The sequence below is a fragment of the Colius striatus genome, chromosome 13 (genome assembly GCF_028858725.1).
Source record: "Colius striatus isolate bColStr4 chromosome 13, bColStr4.1.hap1, whole genome shotgun sequence".
Classification (NCBI taxonomy): domain Eukaryota; kingdom Metazoa; phylum Chordata; class Aves; order Coliiformes; family Coliidae; genus Colius; species Colius striatus.
Window position 1 is genome coordinate 9,631,227 of NC_084771.1, and position 21,179 is coordinate 9,652,405.

The 21,179-nt window shown below is 45.0% G+C and overlaps 1 protein-coding gene across 1 annotated transcript; it reads left to right on the top strand.

Annotated features, from left to right (window-relative positions):
• The first annotated feature begins 793 nt into the window (after window positions 1-793).
• On the top strand, window positions 794-20,821 carry ZDHHC15 (zinc finger DHHC-type palmitoyltransferase 15). The gene is made up of 12 exons (XM_062006685.1): window positions 794-917; window positions 4,382-4,408; window positions 6,680-6,774; window positions 7,873-7,993; window positions 8,831-8,900; window positions 9,464-9,496; window positions 10,585-10,705; window positions 11,891-12,023; window positions 13,131-13,257; window positions 13,733-13,842; window positions 15,091-15,173; window positions 16,162-20,821. The coding sequence occupies exons 1-11, from the start codon at window positions 800-802 to the stop codon at window positions 15,132-15,134; spliced, it is 999 nt and encodes a 332-aa protein (XP_061862669.1). The 5' UTR covers window positions 794-799; the 3' UTR covers window positions 15,135-15,173; window positions 16,162-20,821.
• Window positions 20,822-21,179: the final 358 nt, after the last annotated feature.

Genomic DNA, 21,179 nt, shown 5'->3' on the forward strand with positions numbered 1-21,179 from the left:
GGAGCTGAGGCAGAACTGTTTCCCTGAGAGGGGTGTCAGCCCCTGTGCCAGGCTGCCCAGGGAGCTGGGGGAGTGCCCAGCCCTGGAGGGATCCCAAAGCCGTGGGGCTGAGGTGCTGAGGGCTGTGGGTCAGTGCTGGGCTGGGCAGGGCTGGGACTGCAGGAGCTTCAAGGGCTTTTCCAACCCAAACTACTGTGTGATTCTAAGCAATGCAGGGGAAGGACATCTGAGCACATGAGACATGCAGGCTGGCACAGGGATGCTGTGATGGAGAAGGCTGATGTGGGGTGCTCCTAGCAGGGCCAAGGACCGCTGAGCACCAGCTGTGCCAGGGTCAAGGTGCCCACATCCAAGCACCGCAGATGAACACTAACTAGGGCAAGTAATGAGGCAGAGTGGCTTGTGCCGACATAGCTAGGAACTCTATGAGTATCTTAAACCACGGATGTGTCTGTTCGTTCCACCCGGTCACAGGGCGGCTTTGTGACCGCCTGCGGGCGGCGGGGCCGCGCCTCGTGCCCAGAGAGGCTCCGAACGTGCAGTGACACCCAAGCCCTGCGGCAGCGGCCGTGAGCTGGCCGGGGGCCGTGAGCCGTGGGCCGGGGGCCGGGAGTCGGGGGCCCGCGGCAGCGCCGGTGGCCGCGCCGGTTGCTCCGCTGTTGGCGCCCGGCCCGCCAGGGGGCGCCGCGCCCAGCCCCGCCGCTGTCCGCCAGGCACGCTCAGCCGAGCTCCGAGCGCCTCTCCCGTGCCGCTCAGCCCCGCGCAGCTGCTGCCCGATGCGTTCGGGCGCAGGGGAAAGATGGCTGTGTCGCGGGGGCTGCGGTGCTGCCAGCGGGCGTTCTCCTGGCTGCCCGTCCTCATCATCGCCCTGGTCGTTCTCTGGTCCTACTACGCCTACGTCTGCGAGCTGTGCCTGGGTGAGCGCGGCGGCCGGGCGGGGCCGGGGCGGCGATGCGGGGCAGCGGGCCCTGTCCTGCCGCCAGCGCCGGGCGCGCGCGGGTCCCTCCCGGCTGGGTCCGTCAGAGCCCCGAAGGCGGGTGCGGGGGTCCCGTTTGGGCGGGGGGTGCCGGCGGACTCAGAGCCCCCCCGGCATCCCCGGAGGATGGAAGAGTTCTTCCTTTCCTTCTCCTTCCCCCTCTGCTCACGCTGTGTGCCGGAGGGAGAGCGCTGGCGGCGGGCTGGGGGCGCGCTGCCCGCGGCGCTGCCGCACCTGGAAGCGGCGGGGCGGACCGCCGAGCGGGGCCGGCTGCCGGCTGCTCGGAGCGGCCACGGCACTGCAGCAGCCGCGCCTGAAAGGGACGAGTGCGGGGGAAGTACTTCAGTGATGGTCAAAGCCATCAGGGGATTAATTACGGAGAGTTTGCGGTGTGCTGCCCTGGTTTTCCATAAGGTTTGCGTCCCGGCTGGTCTGGCGAGTTCTTTTACGTAGTTATGAGTCTGTGTGTTGTGCGTCTTCCTGTCAGCCAGGGCGAGTGACGCTCCCCAGGGATGGGAGATTGATACCCACAGGGAAAGTCCGTACTGGTCGCCATGTGATACCGTTCAGGCGTCAATTTCTGGTTTAAGCAGTAACGAAATATAGTATATACCCTGTGTTGCAGTCATTTTCTTTTGTATCCTGAGAAGGAGGAACCCCAGGTTACATTAAATCACGCTCATGAGTCACCTTGTTGCAGTACCGTGAAAAAAAATAGATTTTAGAGAGGAAATTTTTTGTACTGGCTAGTAATTGTATAGTTTAATGTAGCAATTTTACTACTGAGTAAGTTGCAAACGTTCTTGTGTTTATTATGTTCTGGTTTAGTGTGTGTTTGCAAAAGCCTGTTACTGGGTCTGGGGGAGGTGGAGAGAAAAGCTGGTAGCTTGGACTTTTGAAACTGTGAGAAGTAGCATGTGGCTTTTTCCCTTTAGGATAGAGTGAGCCAGATAAAGGAAGCCAGAGTTCCCAGGACAGTGGTTTGAGATGTTGCTGTGAAGAGCTGCCTTCTGCTACTTCACAGCAAATGTAAATCAGATTTTTGTTCGGGTTGCCAGTGCAGTAAGACCTATTGTGGGTTTTTTTGATGGGGACTGAAATGAAATGCAGCTTCTTTGATCTGTTTTAATTGACAGCTTGGCAAAAGCCCCAAATTCTTCATGACACTTTATTCCATCTCTGAGATTGTGGGCTGTTTCTTTCAAGGATTCAGATGGAATGATATTTCCAAGGTGCCTGTAACTGTCAATTAGACCATGTGACAAAAAATGCAGAATATTTCCCTGAAATGCTGCAATATGCTTTGTTTGCAGTGCTGTGCAAATTCGGTAATATTTAACAATGTTTATTCTAGGTCTTGGTGGTAGCATTGGGGAAAACTCTACTGGTTTAAGTGGGGTTGGGACTGGGCCTGAGTTACTCTGCAGATGCTGGTTAAGCTGGCAGGAGCTCATCTCACTGCCTAGAATCACAGCTTAAACTCACTCTTTTGCCCACACCCATCTATGGTTTTTTATCCCATCTTTCTCTCTCATGCGTTTTATTTGTGTGTGGAGGAGGTTATCTGCACAGAAATTGAAATGACTACATTAATTATTTTAGGCTTTGAGAAGTTAACTGTGGGCATATGCAGTTAGTTAAAAAACAGAGGTATTATCTCTCTTCCTGAATTCTGACATAGCAAGGCTTTTATATGTTGGCTTCTTTTTTCCCCAGGTTTCTGTTGTGTATTGCCATTTCAGCTGTTTCCAGCACGGCAAAAGTAAACTCTCTGCTTGGATTCTTGAGTTTCATCATTAGTTGTGCAGCCTGCTGAGGACTGAATGTCCTGTGGGGTGATGTCCCAGAGGCTTCTGATGATACCAGGCTTTAAACTTCCAATGCCTGGTATGGACAATAAGTTGTGCTTCAGAGGAGGCTTTGATTTCATGTCTGATTTATGCTGCTACAGCAGGAACAAAGTCTCAGTGCCCCATGATAAAACCTTTTATATAGTCTTTATTTAGGAGTTTGCTTCTTTTTTTGCTTTTTCTCAATTAAAATCCTTAGAAGGGCCATGCTGCAACATGTCCATCAGGAGGGAACTGAGCAGTAGTTGTGAAAAGCTGATGTACTCTTCATACTTTGACTTGCAGCAAAAACTAAATGTTTCCTAACAGTCTTGTTCATCTGAAATTGAGTGCACAGAGTCACAGCAAATATTTGGTCTCTTTTTTACATGTATGTTGTTGTGTACCTTAGGGGTTTTAAGAAAAGCTACGTTCATCAGTAAAAGCAAGACCTCTTGGTCCCTGCTCTGGTGTGCATTATTCAAGTGTGTTATTCAAGCAGGATGATAGAATGAGCCTTGAAGAGGAGAGTCTCTTTCCAGCAGCTGTAGGTTAGAAGTAAAAGGCTCCAGCTCTTCTAGTCCTTTTTCTGTACAGTGTAACAGAGATACTGAAGTGGCTACCAATGGTACATGCAGTGTCTCAAATCTGTGAGTCTTTCGACAAAATCATCTTATTTTTGTGAGAGTGCTGAGCCTCAGGGATGTTATCTACCATGACCACTAGTTTCCTTTCATTCCTCTGTTCCTCCAAGGAGCAACACATTTCAGGTGCAACCATTAGATTCAAGGCTATGGCCTCCATATAAGGGCCTCCCATGGTAAGAATAATCTTTCTGTTCCAAGTAGTATTCTGTCGTGTCACAGAAATGTTCCATTTTCCATTCAAGCTGTCTTTATGTTTTCTGTTAAACTTGGATGATGGTTTTTAAAATAGCCAGTAGAAGCAGACCTTGAGCAATGTACCCCTTGCTGGTGGCTCTAAGTGGTTAGCAGGGACTATTCCTGGGATTATGGTGAAGTAAGGGCTTGTAAAAACTCTGCTAAGAGGAAATGTAGAAACAGTTGAGTCATTACAGCGTATCCTTTGTTGCTGACGGGGCCAAAGCTGAGAGAAATGGTGATTTTTGATTTAAACTGATGCAGAGATGCATTGGGATGTTGCTTACTGTGGAGAATCATGACCACCTAGAGACCAGTACAGAGCAAGTTACTGGTACATGCATAGAGCTGCTGGTGTGACGGTGCAAGAGGAGCCCTTGTTCACATCACTGTCATCAGTGGACTGTTTTTGCTGTATTTCTAATGTACAAATAGACAAGGGAAGATACAGCATAAGTAACATCATACAGCATAAGTAACAGTTATTGAGCATCTTGTTGTGGGTGTCGTTTGTGTGAGTAAACAAGGAGTTGTTGTGAACGCTTTGGATTTGATGCTAAACTGTGGGATCTCTCTTTGTCTGTTGAATTTGAACTTTTTTTCCTTGACTGTATTTCAAATAAAACCTTTTTTTGTCACAAACTTTTCTGGAAATCCTATTTGCTCTATAGCCATGTGTCATTTTTCTTTTCCAGTGACTCTGAGCAACCCTGTGGAAAAAGGTATGTGCATTTGCTTTACCATTTGACATTCAGTCCTTGCAAAAAGATTCACAAATGTTCTACTTAAAATCCCAAAAATGCTTTCCATCATTTTTTTATAGCCTTATATACTCTTCAGTGTTTCCTTCCTGTAACTACCCATTGGTGAAGTGTGCAGCATGTGTTGTTGGACATGCTGTAACTCCTGGATGTGTTGGGAAATACCCCTGTTAGTTGCAGAATAAGCAGAAGGACATGAAGGGGCTTTGGTCCTTTTTACTCTTTCAGAAAAATCAGATACACACTTTTTCAGAGCTGATTTTACAAGCTGAATTAAAAGGATTAGCTCTGTTCTCTGGCCCGTCTATCTTGTTCCACTTTCAGTGAAAGCTACTTTTAATGTTTTGTTGTAGGGAGGTTTTTTGCTTGGTTCTGGTGACCGCTGCCCATATATGGAGTGGTAACTCAGTAACTTCCAGTTCTAGCACAGATGAGGTCCAGCAGATGTTTTTGTCTCATTATTATTTGGCTTGAACCCTTCTCAGATTCGTTTGGCAGCCTGAGCTGGCAGGGCTTGTTCTGAGGCTCCAAAGCCCGCATGAGGCCACTGTAGGAGCTGGGCAGAGCAGCAGGGTCACTTGATGACAATGGGGCTCGGTTGGAGGCCACAGTTACTTTCTTAGAATAAGAGATTAGAGGCCATTTTCATATTCCTCCTCCTCCTTCCTGGAGGTGCTTTGGAGGCATTTGGCTAATACAGATGGCCTCTTACCTTCATTTCTTCTTCCAGGGTTATGAAGGATAGAAGTAGGTGTAGCAGTTTTCGGCTGACAAATCGCTCCATGAGGCTCAGTGCCAGCTGATTCCTTAAAGATCTTCCAGATTACTCTGTCAAGTAAATTCTTCTTCAACTAGAGAGCTGTCCTAATCTTTGAAACTGTTACAGAGAAATTATGGAAAGCATGATGTTAATGGTTATTCAGCAGAAGAAAGTTATTAGTAGCCTAATCTATCAGTGTATCTCCAGGTCAGCTTCCTCTAACACGCTGCTGTGTTGCTTTATCGACACAATTAAACCTGTTGCAAAATTTATCTCCTTAGATGTTAATTTTAAAATGCCTGAGCTCCACCTGCATGTAGTATAAGGATAACATCTCAAACAAACTTAGGAGCATAGTAATGAATGATCATTGACTCACAGATCAGCCACACAATCCCTGGTGTTCTGATGAGGCGGATCAGATCGTTTGCCATCTCATCTGCTGCATTTGGCCTTTTTACCAGTTACATTGTCACCCAGTCAATCTTGCCTGAGAAGTTTGGAAGTGTTTGGATTTTAGACTTCTCTTTCTACTACTAGTAGTGGGGAAAATAAACTTGGTGATTATGATGGTGAAAATGTGTGTTTAAACAACTGTTTTCTGACTGTTTGATAATGTCTTAGTGAGTTGAAGATTAAAGAACTAATCACATAGTTCGTGTAGCTGAAGGATAACTGTCCTTTGGCTTTCTGAACCATAGAGTGCCTGCTTATGCCCAAAGCCTTTGAAATAGAGTTGGCTATTGAAATGAGATTACTCTGACGCACGCTGGGTTTCATGTGATACTGCTCTGTCTAGTGGATTACAATTCTTTCTCAGTAATCACAAGTACTATTTTGCTCAATTTGAGGACCGTTTTCCTGATTTGCTTTATTGCATCACCTGATTTGCTTTATTGCATCAACTGAGGCAAATTAAAAAAAGATGTTTTATAAGAGAGTCATCTCTTTTTTTCTGCTGATGTAAAGCTCTGCTAAGAGCACATTATTTCTCTCAACTATCCCAAGCGGTGGGTGACAGGACACTGATGGTATGGTACTGTGATTCCAAATGCATTTAGTAGCAACTAAACCCCAAATCTGGAGGTGCTGCTCAGCACCAGCCAGTTCTGCTTTGCTTGTGCCCAGGATATGGGGAAGAGACAGGAATCCCATCCTTCCCAGTGATGCAGGGTTGTCAGCAGCACTGTGGGTGAAATCTCTCATGGCTGTCTTCTTCCTCACCCACGGAACTGTGCTGGGTGGAGAAGGGCAGGCTTGTGAGACAAGTAACTTCTGGCTGCTGCCACAGATCTCTGAAATTCTCCTTACCTCTTGACCATAAGGTTTAGCTGTAATACTGCTTGGAGGGGTAAATCTTTCTTGTTCCCCTTTTTTTCGGTTGTTGTTGTGAATGATTGCAATCACACCCATTGCGAATGAACCTGTTAAGAAGTCATTGTTCTGCTTCTATTTTTTGTTTTGTTTTTTAGTGGCCTATCTTATAATATTCCATATTCTCTTTGTGCTCTTTGTGTGGACATATTGGAAGTCTATTTTTACTCTCCCAGTGCAGCCAGCCAAAAAGGTAAGAGTCCAAGCACATCTCACTCATTGCAGAATGAAAGCAAAGCTGCTGAAGGGAACTCAAAAATCCTTCAGTCTAGTTGATCTGGAGAACTGATTGGAATTCCTAAAAAGATGGAAAGTGACCTGTCTTGTCCTTAAAACCAGAGTATTTTACCTTTCTGAGATCCTTTGGCTCCTCAAAGAGCATGGCTTAAGTCAGAGATGATGTTAACTCTTTAAAGCCGCCTTTTCAGGTGTTTCAGGTGCCAATAAGAGGATGATTATGAACTTCCATATTTATGTTATAATTGATCTCTAAGCCTTTAACAAGTTGTGAGCCTAATTCTTAACATAGCCTCACTGGAGTCTCCTGAGAAGGGACCTTCACTTTTGGTTTTCTGTCTTCATGGGCAAGGTGTAACAGTGCAGATGGGGACAGGTGCATTTGTAGTGGGAGTGGGCATTCCTGCCCCCTGGAGCCAGGTTGTTGTGTGAGTATTCGGTGTCCCTCCACAGTCCTGCATGGCAATATACTCTGCTGAAGAGAAACTGGGCTTCACAATGAAAAGTAGATTGTTTCATGAGTAATACTTGCTCAGATTAGTGGATTTTGTTTGCATTTTGTTTTACCTCTCTATGAAATACTAACAAATCCCTGTATTTGGAGCAGTGGAATGAGGTTGATGGTTGTGTGGCTCTCTAAATATGCATGGCCATAATCTGATCCTAATTACAGGAATGTAAACTTATAAATAACTAATCCCAGTTTTAGAAATAGAAAACCGTGTCTGGGAAGAGTTTCTTGCTCACAAGGGAAGTGCTTTAAAGTGTCCTTGCAGTGGTTAGTACTGTTAATTATGAAAAATAGTAACCTAAGGCAGCAGGGGTAGCAATTCCAGGGTGCTGGTTTGCAGCCCTTGATTTCACTTTTGTGTTCCTTATTGATAGTATCACATGGCATTCTGGCTGTCCAGCACTTACTGTCTCTTTTTGTCTTCTTTACAAATACATTTTCACGTTAGATTAATCTCATTAGAAGGAATGAGAGGTAAAAATGTTTCCCACTTGCCTGTATTTTAAATACTTTCTCTGCTCCACTCGTGACTTTTGCTTCTAGTACCACATGTCCTACGCTGACCAAGAGCGCTACGAGAATGAGGAACGGCCAGAGGTGCAGAGGCAAATCCTGGCTGAAATCGCAAGGAAGCTGCCGGTGTACACCCGAACAGGGAGTGGAGGTCAGCTGGGCACAGAGCTGCAGCTCGTCAAGCACACTGAAGCAGCACGTGGCAGTCCAGATGATGCTGCCAACCAGCCAGCAGCGTGTTCCTAATGCCACTGCCTGCACCGAGTAACTCCCGTGCAAATAGTTTTAATGCCTTTTCTCTTCGATTTTATTGTTTGGGAAAACAGCAAAGCCTTGAACATTTCTGTTCATCTTCAGTGGGGTATCAGGTGCTGCCTTTGAGAAGCACTCTGGTTACCCTGTGTGTTCACAGTCCAAAAGCCTCCTTGCCTTGCCTGTACTAATAGCAATAGAATGACAAAATCTGTTGTTGTTTTGAGTTAAAGTGGAGTTTAGCTTAGAGTTACAGGGTGTAATTCTGTGAACAGATTTCTGGACCTTGATCTAAATTAAATGCATACTGCACTCCTTTCAGAGCTGTAAAGAAACCCAAGTTCATATTGGAGGCTTTGACCTGTTTGTTTCTATCAGACAAGGCAAAGAATGCTGAAGTAAGGACTTGCTTTAGAAACAACTGTCAAACTGGAACATATGTAAAGTCTGAGTAAACATGGAAGCTAGAGAGAAGTATACCATTTTGTTCTATTGCTTTTAAGCTTCTTGTCTGCTTTACAGTGATGATTATCCCTCCCAAGAATTATGAGCATTGCTTATCTAGTTATGACTTGGCAGCAAAAACCATCAGTGAAAGCACTGATCTTTTGAAGTGATAGAGGAAAGAACACGAGTAGTTAGGAAATGAGCAAAATGTTAACTAACAGGTGAAACAAAAGGCTATTTTGTTATTTGCTAGTGTGTCTTCATTTGCTTTATGTGTCTTTAATTTCAGGCATTCGATTCTGTGATAGATGCCAGCTGATAAAACCTGACCGTTGCCACCACTGCTCTGTATGTGCTGTGTAAGTTACTGGGTTGTTTTGTGAGTAGAGTCACCCCAGAGGCATGCAATGGGCTGGGCCTTCACATGGCTTTTCAGGTGTAAAGGTCCCCAAACGGTCTCTGTATTTCTGCTGTTTGTCACCCTGAAGTGTTTGCAGCTCCCACACCTACAAGTGTATCAATATTGGTTGTTAGGAAGTATACCATCAAGTGAAAAATAACTGATTAACCTAGGTAGGTTTAACGAAAGTATGATTTTTACTTTAAATATATCTATATATTTAATATCCCAGGCCTATACTTGTGGTGTTTTGCAAAAGTTTTCATCCCTCCAGGGCAGAAATCAGTTTCCTATAATTTTACCTCACAGAGTACCAAAGACATTGCTGAAATGTCCTTGGCTTGAGAAAGTAATAAATGTTCCATCTTAAAATTGTACTTACCTTAAAAAATTCACAGAGACAGTATCATCTTGAGTTTGTCATGTAGAAACCTCACCACAAATCCAGGGTTTTGCTGTTGGTCTGCAGTTGGCAATTAAACACCACATGAAAATCTGGTTTTCTTTTTCCTCCTTTGGCAGATGCGTGCTGAAAATGGATCATCACTGCCCGTGGTATGTTCTAGATGTTGGTTTGTAGTTCTCTGAAAAGCTGTTTGAGTGCATTTCTTCCACAGAATAGTGTCTGTGTGCCTCTTTCATTTGACACCATGCATCCCTTTATGTTGGGAAAGTTATCAAGTGATCACACTTTGAAACTGCCTGAAATATTTGATATTTCGAAAGGCAGATCATTCATGTCTGTTCCATAACCTCTGCAAAATAGCTGCTATGTCAGTATGAATTCAAACCCAACTGCTAATTCAGTCCTTGACTGTTATTCAGATGTTAAAGGGACTTCAGCATAGCCTTTCATTTGGGGTATCTGACTGTTTCAGCATGCAGTTGGTGGTTGCTTTCAATGGGAATATTTGCACATGGGTTGTTTTGGAAACGGTGCCCGCCACCTGTGCATGGACACACACAGTTTGTGTAGAATGGTGCATGGATGAATCCAGCTTTGTACTTTTTTGAGAATTGGTGCCATGAAATTTCTTAAACTCTTCCTTTTTTCTTAAAAAAAGGAAGATTTCAGAAATCAGAAGCAACACAAACATTTCCCCACCTGAACCTCCCTGGTAATCCCAAATTTTAGAGGATTTTTTAAACCTGAGCTTTCAGTCAAACATCCTACTATTTTTTTCTGCCTTCCTTTATTCCTCTTTAGAGTTTCCCTGTGCCTGGAGAATTATAACCAAATTTGTCCTGACTTGGTTTATATGAAAACAGACCAACAGTGGTGAATCTGGCTCCTGAGTTTTGCCAGTGAATACAGTAACCCAGAAATCCCAGACCCAATTAGCTCTGCAGACAAGAAACAGACACTGAGTAATTAGAGCCTGTGTGACAGATCTACCAGTGGTACCAACTGCAAAGCAGATTCCAAATGACAAACTGTCCCTGTACTGGGCATAGCAAGGAGTTTGCAAGCTAAAAACAGAGACCTCAGATCTGTTTCATGTTGGCCACTAAGGGGAGCCAGGTATTGCCAAAACGGGGTGGTGTAATCCAGAGGCTTAATGAAACCAAAAGCATTGTCATGTTCTTGTGTTACACCTGTGTGCTGAACAGATCCTGATTTCAACTTTGCTTTTGTTCTCCAGGGTGAATAACTGCATTGGATTTTCTAACTACAAATTCTTTCTCCTGTTCTTAGCCTATTCTCTGTTGTATTGCTTGTATATTGCTGCAACAGTCTTCAAGTATTTCATTAAGTATTGGACAGTAAGTGGTGAAATCTGGTTTCTTTTTCATGTCCTATGAGTCTGGTGGGGTTTAGTCACTCCTGTTACTGTTTGGCTTTCAGTCACTGAAGGGTCTGCATTTCAGCCTGAAGGTTTTTTCCTGGGCCCTTTTCTGAGTATAGCTCCCACGAAATGTCTGAACTGGAGAAAGTGAGAAGCAAAGAGACCTCGGGAATTTCACCCTGTAGGGTTAGCTTCTGGCAAACAAAAGTGATGTCCTTTCCCTTGCCTTGTGTTTGCGTGTACCTATCTCAGAATCTTTGGTATCAAAGTATAACACCCTGGTGTTGATCTGTACACATTTACTGAACAATATCAAACCCCCCTGTTTATTTTCTAATCCCCAGATGAGTCCTTTCTCAACTGAAAAGTTGGCTGAAATAACATATGCTGCTTGCTTGGTTATTGATTCCCATTCACATTGCAATGCCAACTGACAGTTCCAGGGAGACTCTACCCTTCTGTCTCTAGTTTCCATATCCCCTCAGCTGCTAACACTGCAGGACTGTGTTTAAGTAACTTCACTTTGCTGTGCACTAATTCTTTACATTTCTCTTGTTTTCATGGCTAATCACTTACATAAAATGCTTCCAGAGACCCTCATGGGATGCTGGCTGGGATTGTTTCTTAGGCTGAGGAAGCAGAGACTTGAGCTCTGTGGCTGCATATATGGGATAGGCAAAGGCTGAGATGGAATTTGTTCCCTTTGGGTCCCCACAGTCTGTCTGTAGGTGTGTGCTTAGGAGGAGCTCTGGCACTTGACTCTCCTACCGTAGAAGGAAATCAAGACCCTGCTTGGTTTTTAGACATTGCCAAACCCTCTGTGCTCTGTTCCAACACTACTCGAGTGCTATAGCCAGGCAGCCTAGGTTTGCTTGGTGTGCCTTACATTGCAAGGGGTGCAGAACCTCAGTATATGCCCAGGAAATAGCAGATCGTGAACAGGGCTCCATGAGTTTGCGCCCACTCGTGCACGGGTGGGGCCCTGTTACATGCAAGGAGGTGGCTGCAAAACCCCACTTTCTGCTTTGGGTACAGGAGGGGAAATGAGCCAGATAATTTCTTTGTCTCTTCTTGCTTTTTATAATAGGATGTCACTTTTGTGTATACAAAACAAAGACTTTCCAGCTTTTATTTGTTCTTATCACTGTGTTCTGTGTTCCAGGGTGAGCTGACTAATGGACGTTCCAAATTTCACATCCTTTTCCTTCTCTTTGTGGCAGTCATGTTCTTTGTAAGCCTTATGTTTCTCTTTGGCTACCATTGTTGGCTCGTTAGTAGGAACAGGTCTACTTTAGGTAAGTCTCTTGCCTCTTACTTCTTTAAGTAAGACACACCAAAAGTGCTGTAAGAAGATAAACACCAAAAAAGGCATTTGTGTTCTGCTTCTATACCTTCCTGCTGGTTTATGAGGGAGGAAGATTTAAGATCTTGGCACAACGCTGCAGAAATTTGTCACTTCAGATGAGCTGCATTTATTAGCTGATGTGACAAAAGCTTTGGTAGGGAAATGAGAACCTTAAAGTGTAAATGTCCAATTATAAAAAACATTCTGCATAATTACATTTGCTGTGAAATTAATGCAGCTTCTCAAGAGTAATGGTTCTTTATGCTCACATGCTGGACTGCCTCCTAAACCAGCTCAGTAAGGTTGGGAAACACAGTGTCCATCTTCACTGACGAAGACATTGTGACTGTAAAACCAATGGCATGAAAATCTGAAGCAGTAAGATTTTTGTCTTTCCTCAGATAAGAGTTTTGGATGTAGTTTTATAACAAAACTACACAATCCATCAGATTTTGTGTACTTAACTTCAAAACTCATTTAATGGAGAACTGAAGCTCATCTATCCCAAAACATCACTCTGCAGCAGCTTGGAAAGGAGATAAAATTGTTTCTAGTGCACTCTAGGTTCTCCTCCCCTCTCTTTCCCTAATCTAATGTCTCACCATAACAGAGAGTCTATTTGCATATGTTTGTTCCTAATGTGTGTTCATTATATCATTAATGAATGAGGCAATTTAAATCTCCAGTGCCACTTCTGAAATATGCATTGAAGACCAACCTACTTAATTCTGCAGATTTTCTTCCTTTAGAAATTTCTACCAACAAGTCTGAGGCCAAGATCTTCTAGTTCTCCAGGTTAAACAAAGCGCTTGCACTTCAGTTTGACTGTTCCCTAAGGTTCAGTTGCAAGACCAAACTCCTGCCTGAGGTTTGAAAGTCTTCACAGGCCTGCAAAATGAAAAACATAATCCCCTCTATTACTTTGAAACTCGGTGTCTTTGCAATGCTAGTTGATTACCTGTTGAATCCTGTTGTCTTTAGATGGCTACAACACACAATCCTGTTTCTGAGTGTTTGATGTCGATTTTCATGTTCTCTCCACTGAAATTGTGTGTAGAGGCTTTCTCAGCTCCAGTCTTTCAAAATGGCCCAGATAAAAATGGATTCAATCTTGGCTTTGTAAAGAATCTTCAGCAAGTGTTTGGAGAAGAAAAAAAGCTCTGGTTACTACCTATTGCCTCTAGGTAAGTAAAACTCAAGTCAGTGTTAAAAGGTGACGCAATTAACTGAAGGGACTAGGGACTAAGTTCTAAATGTCTGCGACAGCCTCATCGTGTGTTTGGTGAGTGGTTTGGTTGACTCTGTTGTGCATCATCGTAAAGGCACCACAAACATCATCTCTGTTAATCCTGTTCACCAGAAGTCTGGAAGGGAAAGGGCTTGGAGGGATAAATGTGCTGCAGAGGGTGTTTGGACTCTTCCTGGACTGGTGTGGCAGACGTGTGGATGGGTGTTCACTTTGAAGATGCTGTTTCCTTCACCTGTCAAACACTGTTTCTGCCAGAGGAGACTGTTTCTTAATGTAGGGGAAGAAGGTGTTTTGGTACTTAACAGACCAGTAGTTAAGAACAAGTTTGCAGATACAACATGTCAAAATTGTCACTCTTCAGAGTTACCTGCTGCTCTTTACAGTGTCCTGCTCTGCCTTTTTCCATGCAGCCAGGGTGATGGACATTTTTTCCCAATGAGAGCTTTGTGTGAAGCTCAGAATCCTCTCCTAGCCAATGAAGAGCAGTGGGAAGATGATGGAATAGATGCAGAGCCTCATGGTAAGGTAACACTAAAGACAATCAGTTGTGTCTTGACCTACAACTAAAGGATGAATTCCAGGAGCTGATCAAGTAGAAGAATGATGTGTGTTAAGTCATTGGGCAGCTCTGACTTTACTACTGAACATAGACTCAAAATAAGCCCTACTTTGGAGTGAACTCTGGGGTTCTTTTCAGTAGCTTTCTGCCAGCAAGTAAGTGAAGTGAGAGGTTGTTACAAGTTACAAGAAGCGAGAAAAGGAAATTTCCACAAAACGACTGTATTTACATGTAAATGGTGCTTCATGCAGCACAGTAATCGGAGACATAAAGCTGTGCCTGTAAACATGAAAAGACTAAGGGTGTTTTTAAGTGCATTTATCCTCTGAGAGGTTGTGAAAACAAGCTTGCAATCACCTGAACACAGTGATACATCTGGGTACTTGGGTTGTTCATCTTTATTGCAAGAGTGAAGCAGCTCATTTGGGTCTGACGTGTGCCAAGCAATGTGCTCATCTGCACAGCAGAAATGTGCTGAGAGCAGTGTGAGGTGAGCTGGCCTGCTTGTACAAGGGATGTGATCAGGTTCTGAAATGCAAACATACTTTTTATGCTCTGGATGTCCTGTCCTGAACAGAAAAAAAGCTTGATAGCCACATCTATTCTTTGATGATTTTTGTTAGATCGATTCAAAATTAGTGTAAGGATTCTTTACTGTTACATTTATCTGTTTGAACTTGGTTTTTTTCTGTGCAGATTTACCTCCCAGCTTTGGTCTTTGGAGAATCAGTAGATGTCAGAATATCAGGGCTCATGTCAGAAACCTCAGTTACCATGTCTTGAGGGTTCAGAGATCCTGTCAGTAAATTGAGGATGGGCTCATATTTTTTCTTTACTCCTGCTTTCTCGCTGCTGCTTCACTTTTTTCTAAGGCATCAGCAAACAAAATACTCTAAGCTTAGTTTTCAGTTACTTCTAATAGAAGTGAACCAGCATTGTTTTCTGACCAGAAAGACCTGAAATGGTCCATCACAACTGAAAGGTCTTTGTCTTTGTGGCTTTAAAGCTTGTGACTCAGTTCTCAAATAGATAAAGACAATAATGGAGTAAGCTCAGTTTAAAAACTACTGTTCAGTTATCTCTGACAAATGGTTGTTTGTTTTTGTTTGGAATGATTCTTAAAACCATACTCCCATCCTTCATGAAAAGCATTCTCAGCAAGATAAACAGATTTGCTTCCCTCTAACTACTTTGTTTTTCACCGTACAGATTCTAGTGAAGCTGCATCTCTTGCCATAGAAAAGGAGACATAGCAGTTTGAAAATGCAGCAGCATGAAGCTTGTTCAGAAAGGTCAGTGTTTCTTTGTTACCTTCAAACCAGTGGCTGTGCAGGGAAGTTATTAGTATTTCACCAATATTTTTCCATCTTGTCCAGAAGTGTATTGTTTAAGAGAAGCTAAAAGCAAACAGTAGCTCTCCAGGAGCCCTGGGCTGATGCTGATGTGGTTAACACCAGAGCCAAAAGCCCTCTTGGCAGGAGAGGTTGCAGCGCCTCTGGTAGATGTGGCAGGAACAACTCTTGCCACTTGACTGGTACAACTGCAAGGTTAGAAGTCGGTTTGGTGATTCAAGAATGCTGTGGGAAGGTGCAGATACAGTCTGGAAAGAAACTGAAGTTGAGAGCCAAGTTGCAGTTGGGAATAGATGGAAGTGACTTGTAATGCCCACATCAGCTGCTACTGTCTTATCAGTCTTTTTTCATCAGGGAGAAACTTGGGTACAGCAACAGCTGGTAGTTTGGGAAAGATGCTGCCACCAGAATGTTCCCTGCTCTGTAATCTCTTCTGACGTTGGTGTCAGCAGGGAGACACCCTGCACATGGCCTGATGCAGTAAAGCTGCAGCCTCTTCAGGCTCCATGAAACATCTGCACAGTGGAGTGTCACTGCCCATGATCCTGGGAGTCTCCTCTGCTGTCCCATGGGCAGGAGGTGGAGGGAGCAGACAGAAGATGCCCCCATTTCCCATGCTTGTTGAAGAGCTGTATTTGTGTGGCTAAGAGCTGGAACCCACAACCTTATTCTGCACACAAGAGACTTTATAGATGGGCTTCTTACACAGATGTGACTCCAGTTTCTTCCACTGAGAAGAAAACCCCCAAAGTATGTTTTCTGTCAATAGTGGGGACTGAACACTGACCTTCTACTGGGGGAGTGAAAAAATGGCACCTTCCCTGGCATTCTGCCTGGATTTAAGTCAATGCTCAAAGTCAGGGTTAGGCAGCCATCCTACCTCAGGTCACTGCTTATAGCAGCTCATTTATCTTAATTTAAATTTCAGCTTCCCTCTCAGGAGCCAACATCTCTTCTCTTGGCACGGACTTGAGTTTTGAGAGGCAGCAAATGAGTGGATCTTCAAGATCAGAAAACATCCTGAAGTATTGTCTGATTGGAATCTGCATTCTAGAGTGCTTCTCCAGAAATCCTGCTATCCAGACCTTTCAAGGCTTTACAAGTTTGAGTTACAGAGTGAGCAGAACAGTTTGGCAGAGTGATTGTGGCCAATCTTATTTGGCCTGCTTTCTTTATTTTGTAAATAATAGATATTTTTTATTCAGAACAGGTGAAGGTATTGATGTGAGTGTGTTTCCAAAGGCCTTTTCATTTTGCAAACATCAGGGACTTGAGCTACTGACATTCTTACAAGCCATAATATTCTTGGGGGTGGTATTTATTTTGAGACTGATTCTCCAGCCTGCCCTCAGAAGTGACATTTTATAATGTCTTTAAAGTTCTGAGTCCATTCAGCTCAATGACAGACAGACTCACTTGTATTTGGCACTGAATTGAGTGTTGAAAGGGAAAGTGCTGAACATGCATTTTTTATATACATGTGCAGCTGTGTGGGAAACTAAAATATTCACATTGCCAGGGTCAAGATTCAAGAATATTGTGGCTGTAGATTTTATTAAAGAAAAAGGTTAGGAGGGTGTAATTGTCTTAAAATTCTCGTGCCCTGTAAGCCCAGTCCCACTTGCAGGCACCTAAAATGCAAGAGAGAGCTTTGCACAATACAGTTTGTACTAACTCTTAGGGCTAAAAAATCAAGTCACTCCTGGCTCACTGTTTGATGGGAATTTGTGTGTTTGTGGAGTCAGAAGATGTAAATTGGAAATGTGCACTGAAAGTTCAGCTCCAGCAGTGGTGTTTGGAGTTGACACCCCAGCAAGGTGGGGTTTGGCTCATAATGCTGAAGCGACAGCTGATGCACTGAATTTGTTCAGACTTCTTCCTCAGTGAATGTAGTGACTGGTGGTTCCAAAGTTCTTCAGCACAAAGAGGTGATGGGGTTTTGTCTTTGTTTAGCTCATAAGCAGTTGAAGGAAGGTGTCTCTGGTTTTGTTCTGTGGAATGGAACTGAGAGTTTGCTGGCAGGGTTATCGGCTTTTTTCTGGACCTGAGTCCTTTTTTTTTATCTGCATGATTCAGACCTGGCAGCTCCCTGGCTGGTGTGTGGATTGGGTGCATGCTCACAGTGTCAGCATACTGCCTTTAAGATCATTTGTTCCCATTCCCCATCTCAGTTTGTGTTTGGTTCTCAGCCTGTTTGTGGTGACAGTGACTACAGCAGCAGTTTGCATGTCATGAGAAATTACCTGAGAAGTATCTGTGTAGTGACAAAGGCTTTGCCTACATACTAACTCCTCTTTTCCTCTGCTTACTCTGCCTCTGCTACCAGTGGAAATGTGTTAATGAGAAAGAAGAGAGTCTTGCAGGTATTTAGGGCAGAAGGGTTTTGTTGGCTTAGCTTTACGTAGCCAAGGGCAGTGGATCTGAAAGGAAAGGCTGGTCCCCTGGCCATGAGGCTGCTCAGCCATGTGGCCCAGGCCTCTGGCTGCATCTGTGGTGCTGGTTGCTGTCAGGGTTACTGGGATGAGACCATGAAAGCTGGAGTAGGACCAGCAGATGCTGCCTGTGATTCTGCCATCAGCCATCAGGTAGTAATGACAGTGGCTGAAGTGGCAGCTGGGGCTGCAGGTGTCAGACTGGCCAGGAGAGTGAAAGGGCTAAACAACACCACAGCTGCAGTACCTTAAATCAGGGCACACAGGTGTGAGTTCAGGCACAGCACAGCCTCCCTTCCCTTTGCCCAGCCTGGCAGGGAGGAGCTGTTCTGCTCTCAGAGCTTCCCCAGGTGGGTGTTGCTGTGTGGGAGTCCCAGTGCTCCCGCTGGACCTTGCTGCTGTACTGACCACTGACAGCCACCTCCTCACCTCTCTCCCTTCCCTCCCATTTACATTCAGGTACACTGATCTCTTTAAACAAAACAAGATAGATAAAACATCATATTGATGTTTCTATGGTATTGTGTCAAGTCCTCTCCTTGGCCAGTGAGTCCTGGCTGAGGGATTAAGATTTCTGCAAGCCTCAGTGCACTGCAGTTTTGTCTCTTGCTGAACTGGTACGGGATGTTTTTGGAGCAGAACAGGATTATCTCTTTAACCAGGATGTTTTCAGCAGCCCATACCTGGTGCATGGTGTGCTGTCAGTGAGGAAATGCAGGTCACTTCCCCCGGCACAGAGCAAGGAATGTTTCCTTCCTGGACAGACCACAGCTGCAACTCCCCAGACCCTGCACTAGCTGTAGTGTCTCAGTTCTGTTGCTGCTGTGGGCAGAAAGCACAACTCAGTGTTAGTTACCAAACCTGATGCATAAAGTCTGTAACATAACAGGAATGTGAAGTGTTGGGGGGGAAAGAGGATTTCCCTTTTCTTCCCCAGCCAGTGTGCTTTGATGTGTTCAGGTCCCGCTGCCTCCCGCAGCTGCTGCAGCAGCAGGACACTTGCAGTGTCGCAGGCTGAAGGGCAGGAGCGGGTGTGAGCAGGTGAGGCAGGTGCAGCTCACCAGTTACACCAGAGTTCGGTAACTTCAGGGTTTTGAAATTGATCCATAGTACTTGAAAATACTTTGATTTTGTTGCTCTTTTTCCCATTCTGTCAGCTTCTGCTTTGTTACAGAACACTTGCAAACACAAACTCCTTCTGAAACCATCCGTGGGAGCACTGGCCGTGGCAGAGTGGCCACAACAGGCTGTGTGCTGTTACTGCCCAACGCCTCACCTCCCTTCCTGGTCAGGAACCATTTCTGCTCCTTTTTCCATCTCCCTTTGAGTCTTTCCTCTTTCTCCTGAACATTCAGTTACAATCTTACCAGCTTTCAGCTGTTTGTGCTGGCTGTTGGATGCCGTGGAGGTGAGTAGGTGCCACTTTTAAGCAGTTGTGCCACATGCTTTCTTGGTGACTGATCCCAGTGTGTGTCAGGGATGGGTTTGTGATCCTCACCCTTCTGACCGTTTTGCTCAGAGCAGTGGGATCCAACATCCTGCCCTGCTCTCCTCTCTTCCCCAACTCTCCCATTTCATTTCCCACCTTCAGTTTGGAATGTAAACCGTGGGAAATAAAATGTACATTTGCAGCTCAAACGTGAACTTATTAAGCTGGTTCTGCTCTCGTGCTGCTTGAAATAGGGTTTTACCTGTATGAGGTTTGAAGATTTACAGCAGCATTTGTAAAACCAGTGAGTAACAGACACTGGTTGGAAAAAAATGTTACGTTGAGGTGGGGAAAATCCCAATGAGAGGGACCAAGAGCTCATCTTTGCTTCTGACTGCAGTTGTGCTCCAAAAGAAACGCCTGCTTGCATCACGTGCTCGTGTCCAGCAGCTCAGTGAGCTGAAGGCGTTCCTGCTCTGCCAGTACTTGAACTTTCCTTGAGTTAAACCTTGGGCAAAGTCCCGTGGGAAGCATGGAAACAAAATCCCTTGTCCTGCCCATCTCCTTTCTGGCCTGGGAAGGTGTGTACTGCACCTTTGGAAGAGAAAGGGAAATCCAGCAGATTCTGGAAAGTGTTGGTGTACTTTTTTCCCTGGGAGGATGCAGGAGAAATTCCTCCTGTCAGCACCTGGCCTTGTGCTGATGTAAGGAACAGCCTGGGCTGGGGCAGAGGTGGCCTCCCCACAGGAGGAGGGATCTTCTTGTGCCAGGCAGTGGGAGGAACTGAATTAACTTGTGTGTGTGTGTGTGTGTATGTGTGTGTTCTCCTTTCACAGGAGTTACACTGGTGGGTAGCTCGCTGCCCTACCCACCACACTGCAAGCAGGAGCTGTGTCAGAGGATTTCCAAATTGCACTGTCAGGGCAGGGAGCTTGTAACAGCTTCCCTTTGGCTGGTAATGTGAAACAGAAAAGGTCGTGTTGTTTTATAACTTACTGTTTTTCATCTGAAAGTAACTCATTGACGTTGGCGATGAAAATGAGTTACTTAAACTCAGGATCTGATAACCACAGACTTACCTGTACCTTTGGATTCAGCACTGAGAGGAGTTTTTACCCTTCTGCTGAGGGGTTTTGCTGAGATGCTCTGACTGGGCAGGACGAGGGGCAGCACCGGAGCTACAAGAACCATTCCAGGAGCTGGAGGCTGCGCTGTGTCCGGGGCTCCTCCCCCTCGGCTCCTGTTGCCCCGGGCACCGCAGCATCAGTTTCGCCGCGTTGCTTTGTTGCCTTCAGCCGCAGTTCAGGGACCAGCCGGGCGCGGCGCTGGCGGTTGTGCGTGCGGACGGTCCCCGCTGTTCTGCTCCGGTTCTGCTCCACTAAGGATCTGCCACGTTGTTGAATCCGGATTCCTCACCCTGTAATTGAGCAGGACTTGCACTGGGGATGTTCTCCTCAATGCTGCTGCTGGCACTGAGACTTTTGATATCAAATGGGTTTTTACAGAAGCTTTGGATACTTGTTTTTACTGTCTGACAAACGTTCTGCCTTTATTAGGAATGCTTTGTGTACGTGCCACGAGCATCTTCCCTGTGTTTGTAAGGTTTGTACAGCCCAATATCCTGTACCTACTGCTTTGTCCTTTTCTATTATGGTTTATACTGGACAGCCTGCCCAGTTTGTACTGCACTACAGGCCAGGACTACATTAAAAACCAGTTTGGGCTAATTTCTGATCCTTGTGAATGGTTATTTCCTGTGCTTCAGCCCATGCTGAACAGTCTCTTTCCAGAAGCTGTGATTAAGTGAAATCACTGCCCAGAGAGAGGAAGGTTCTTGATTTTGCTCTCAGCTGCCCTGTGCTGTGAAACACAACAGTTGCACTCCATGATCTCAAAGGTCTTCTCCAACCTAAACGATTCTGTGAGGTTTTGGGGCAGCTCAGGCCTTTGCGTTCTGCTCATCCAACGAGAGGTACACAACACTGCATTTGCTGTGGCATCCTGCAGCCCTGCTCTGTTCACAGTGTGGATTTACTGCAAGAACAATAAAGGACTACATTGTCTTCATATGTAAATGTCCCTAAG

Excerpts from the sequence above, each read along its gene's own strand:
- ZDHHC15 (XM_062006685.1), top strand. The coding sequence starts at position 800 with ATGGCTGTGTCGCGGGGGCTGCGGTGCTGCCAGCGGGCGTTCTCCTGG. Across the intron at positions 10,706-11,890 it reads ATTTCATTAAGTATTGGACA|GGTGAGCTGACTAATGGACG; the intron begins GTAAGTGGTGAA and ends TCTGTGTTCCAG. Across the intron at positions 13,258-13,732 it reads TTACTACCTATTGCCTCTAG|CCAGGGTGATGGACATTTTT; the intron begins GTAAGTAAAACT and ends TTTTCCATGCAG.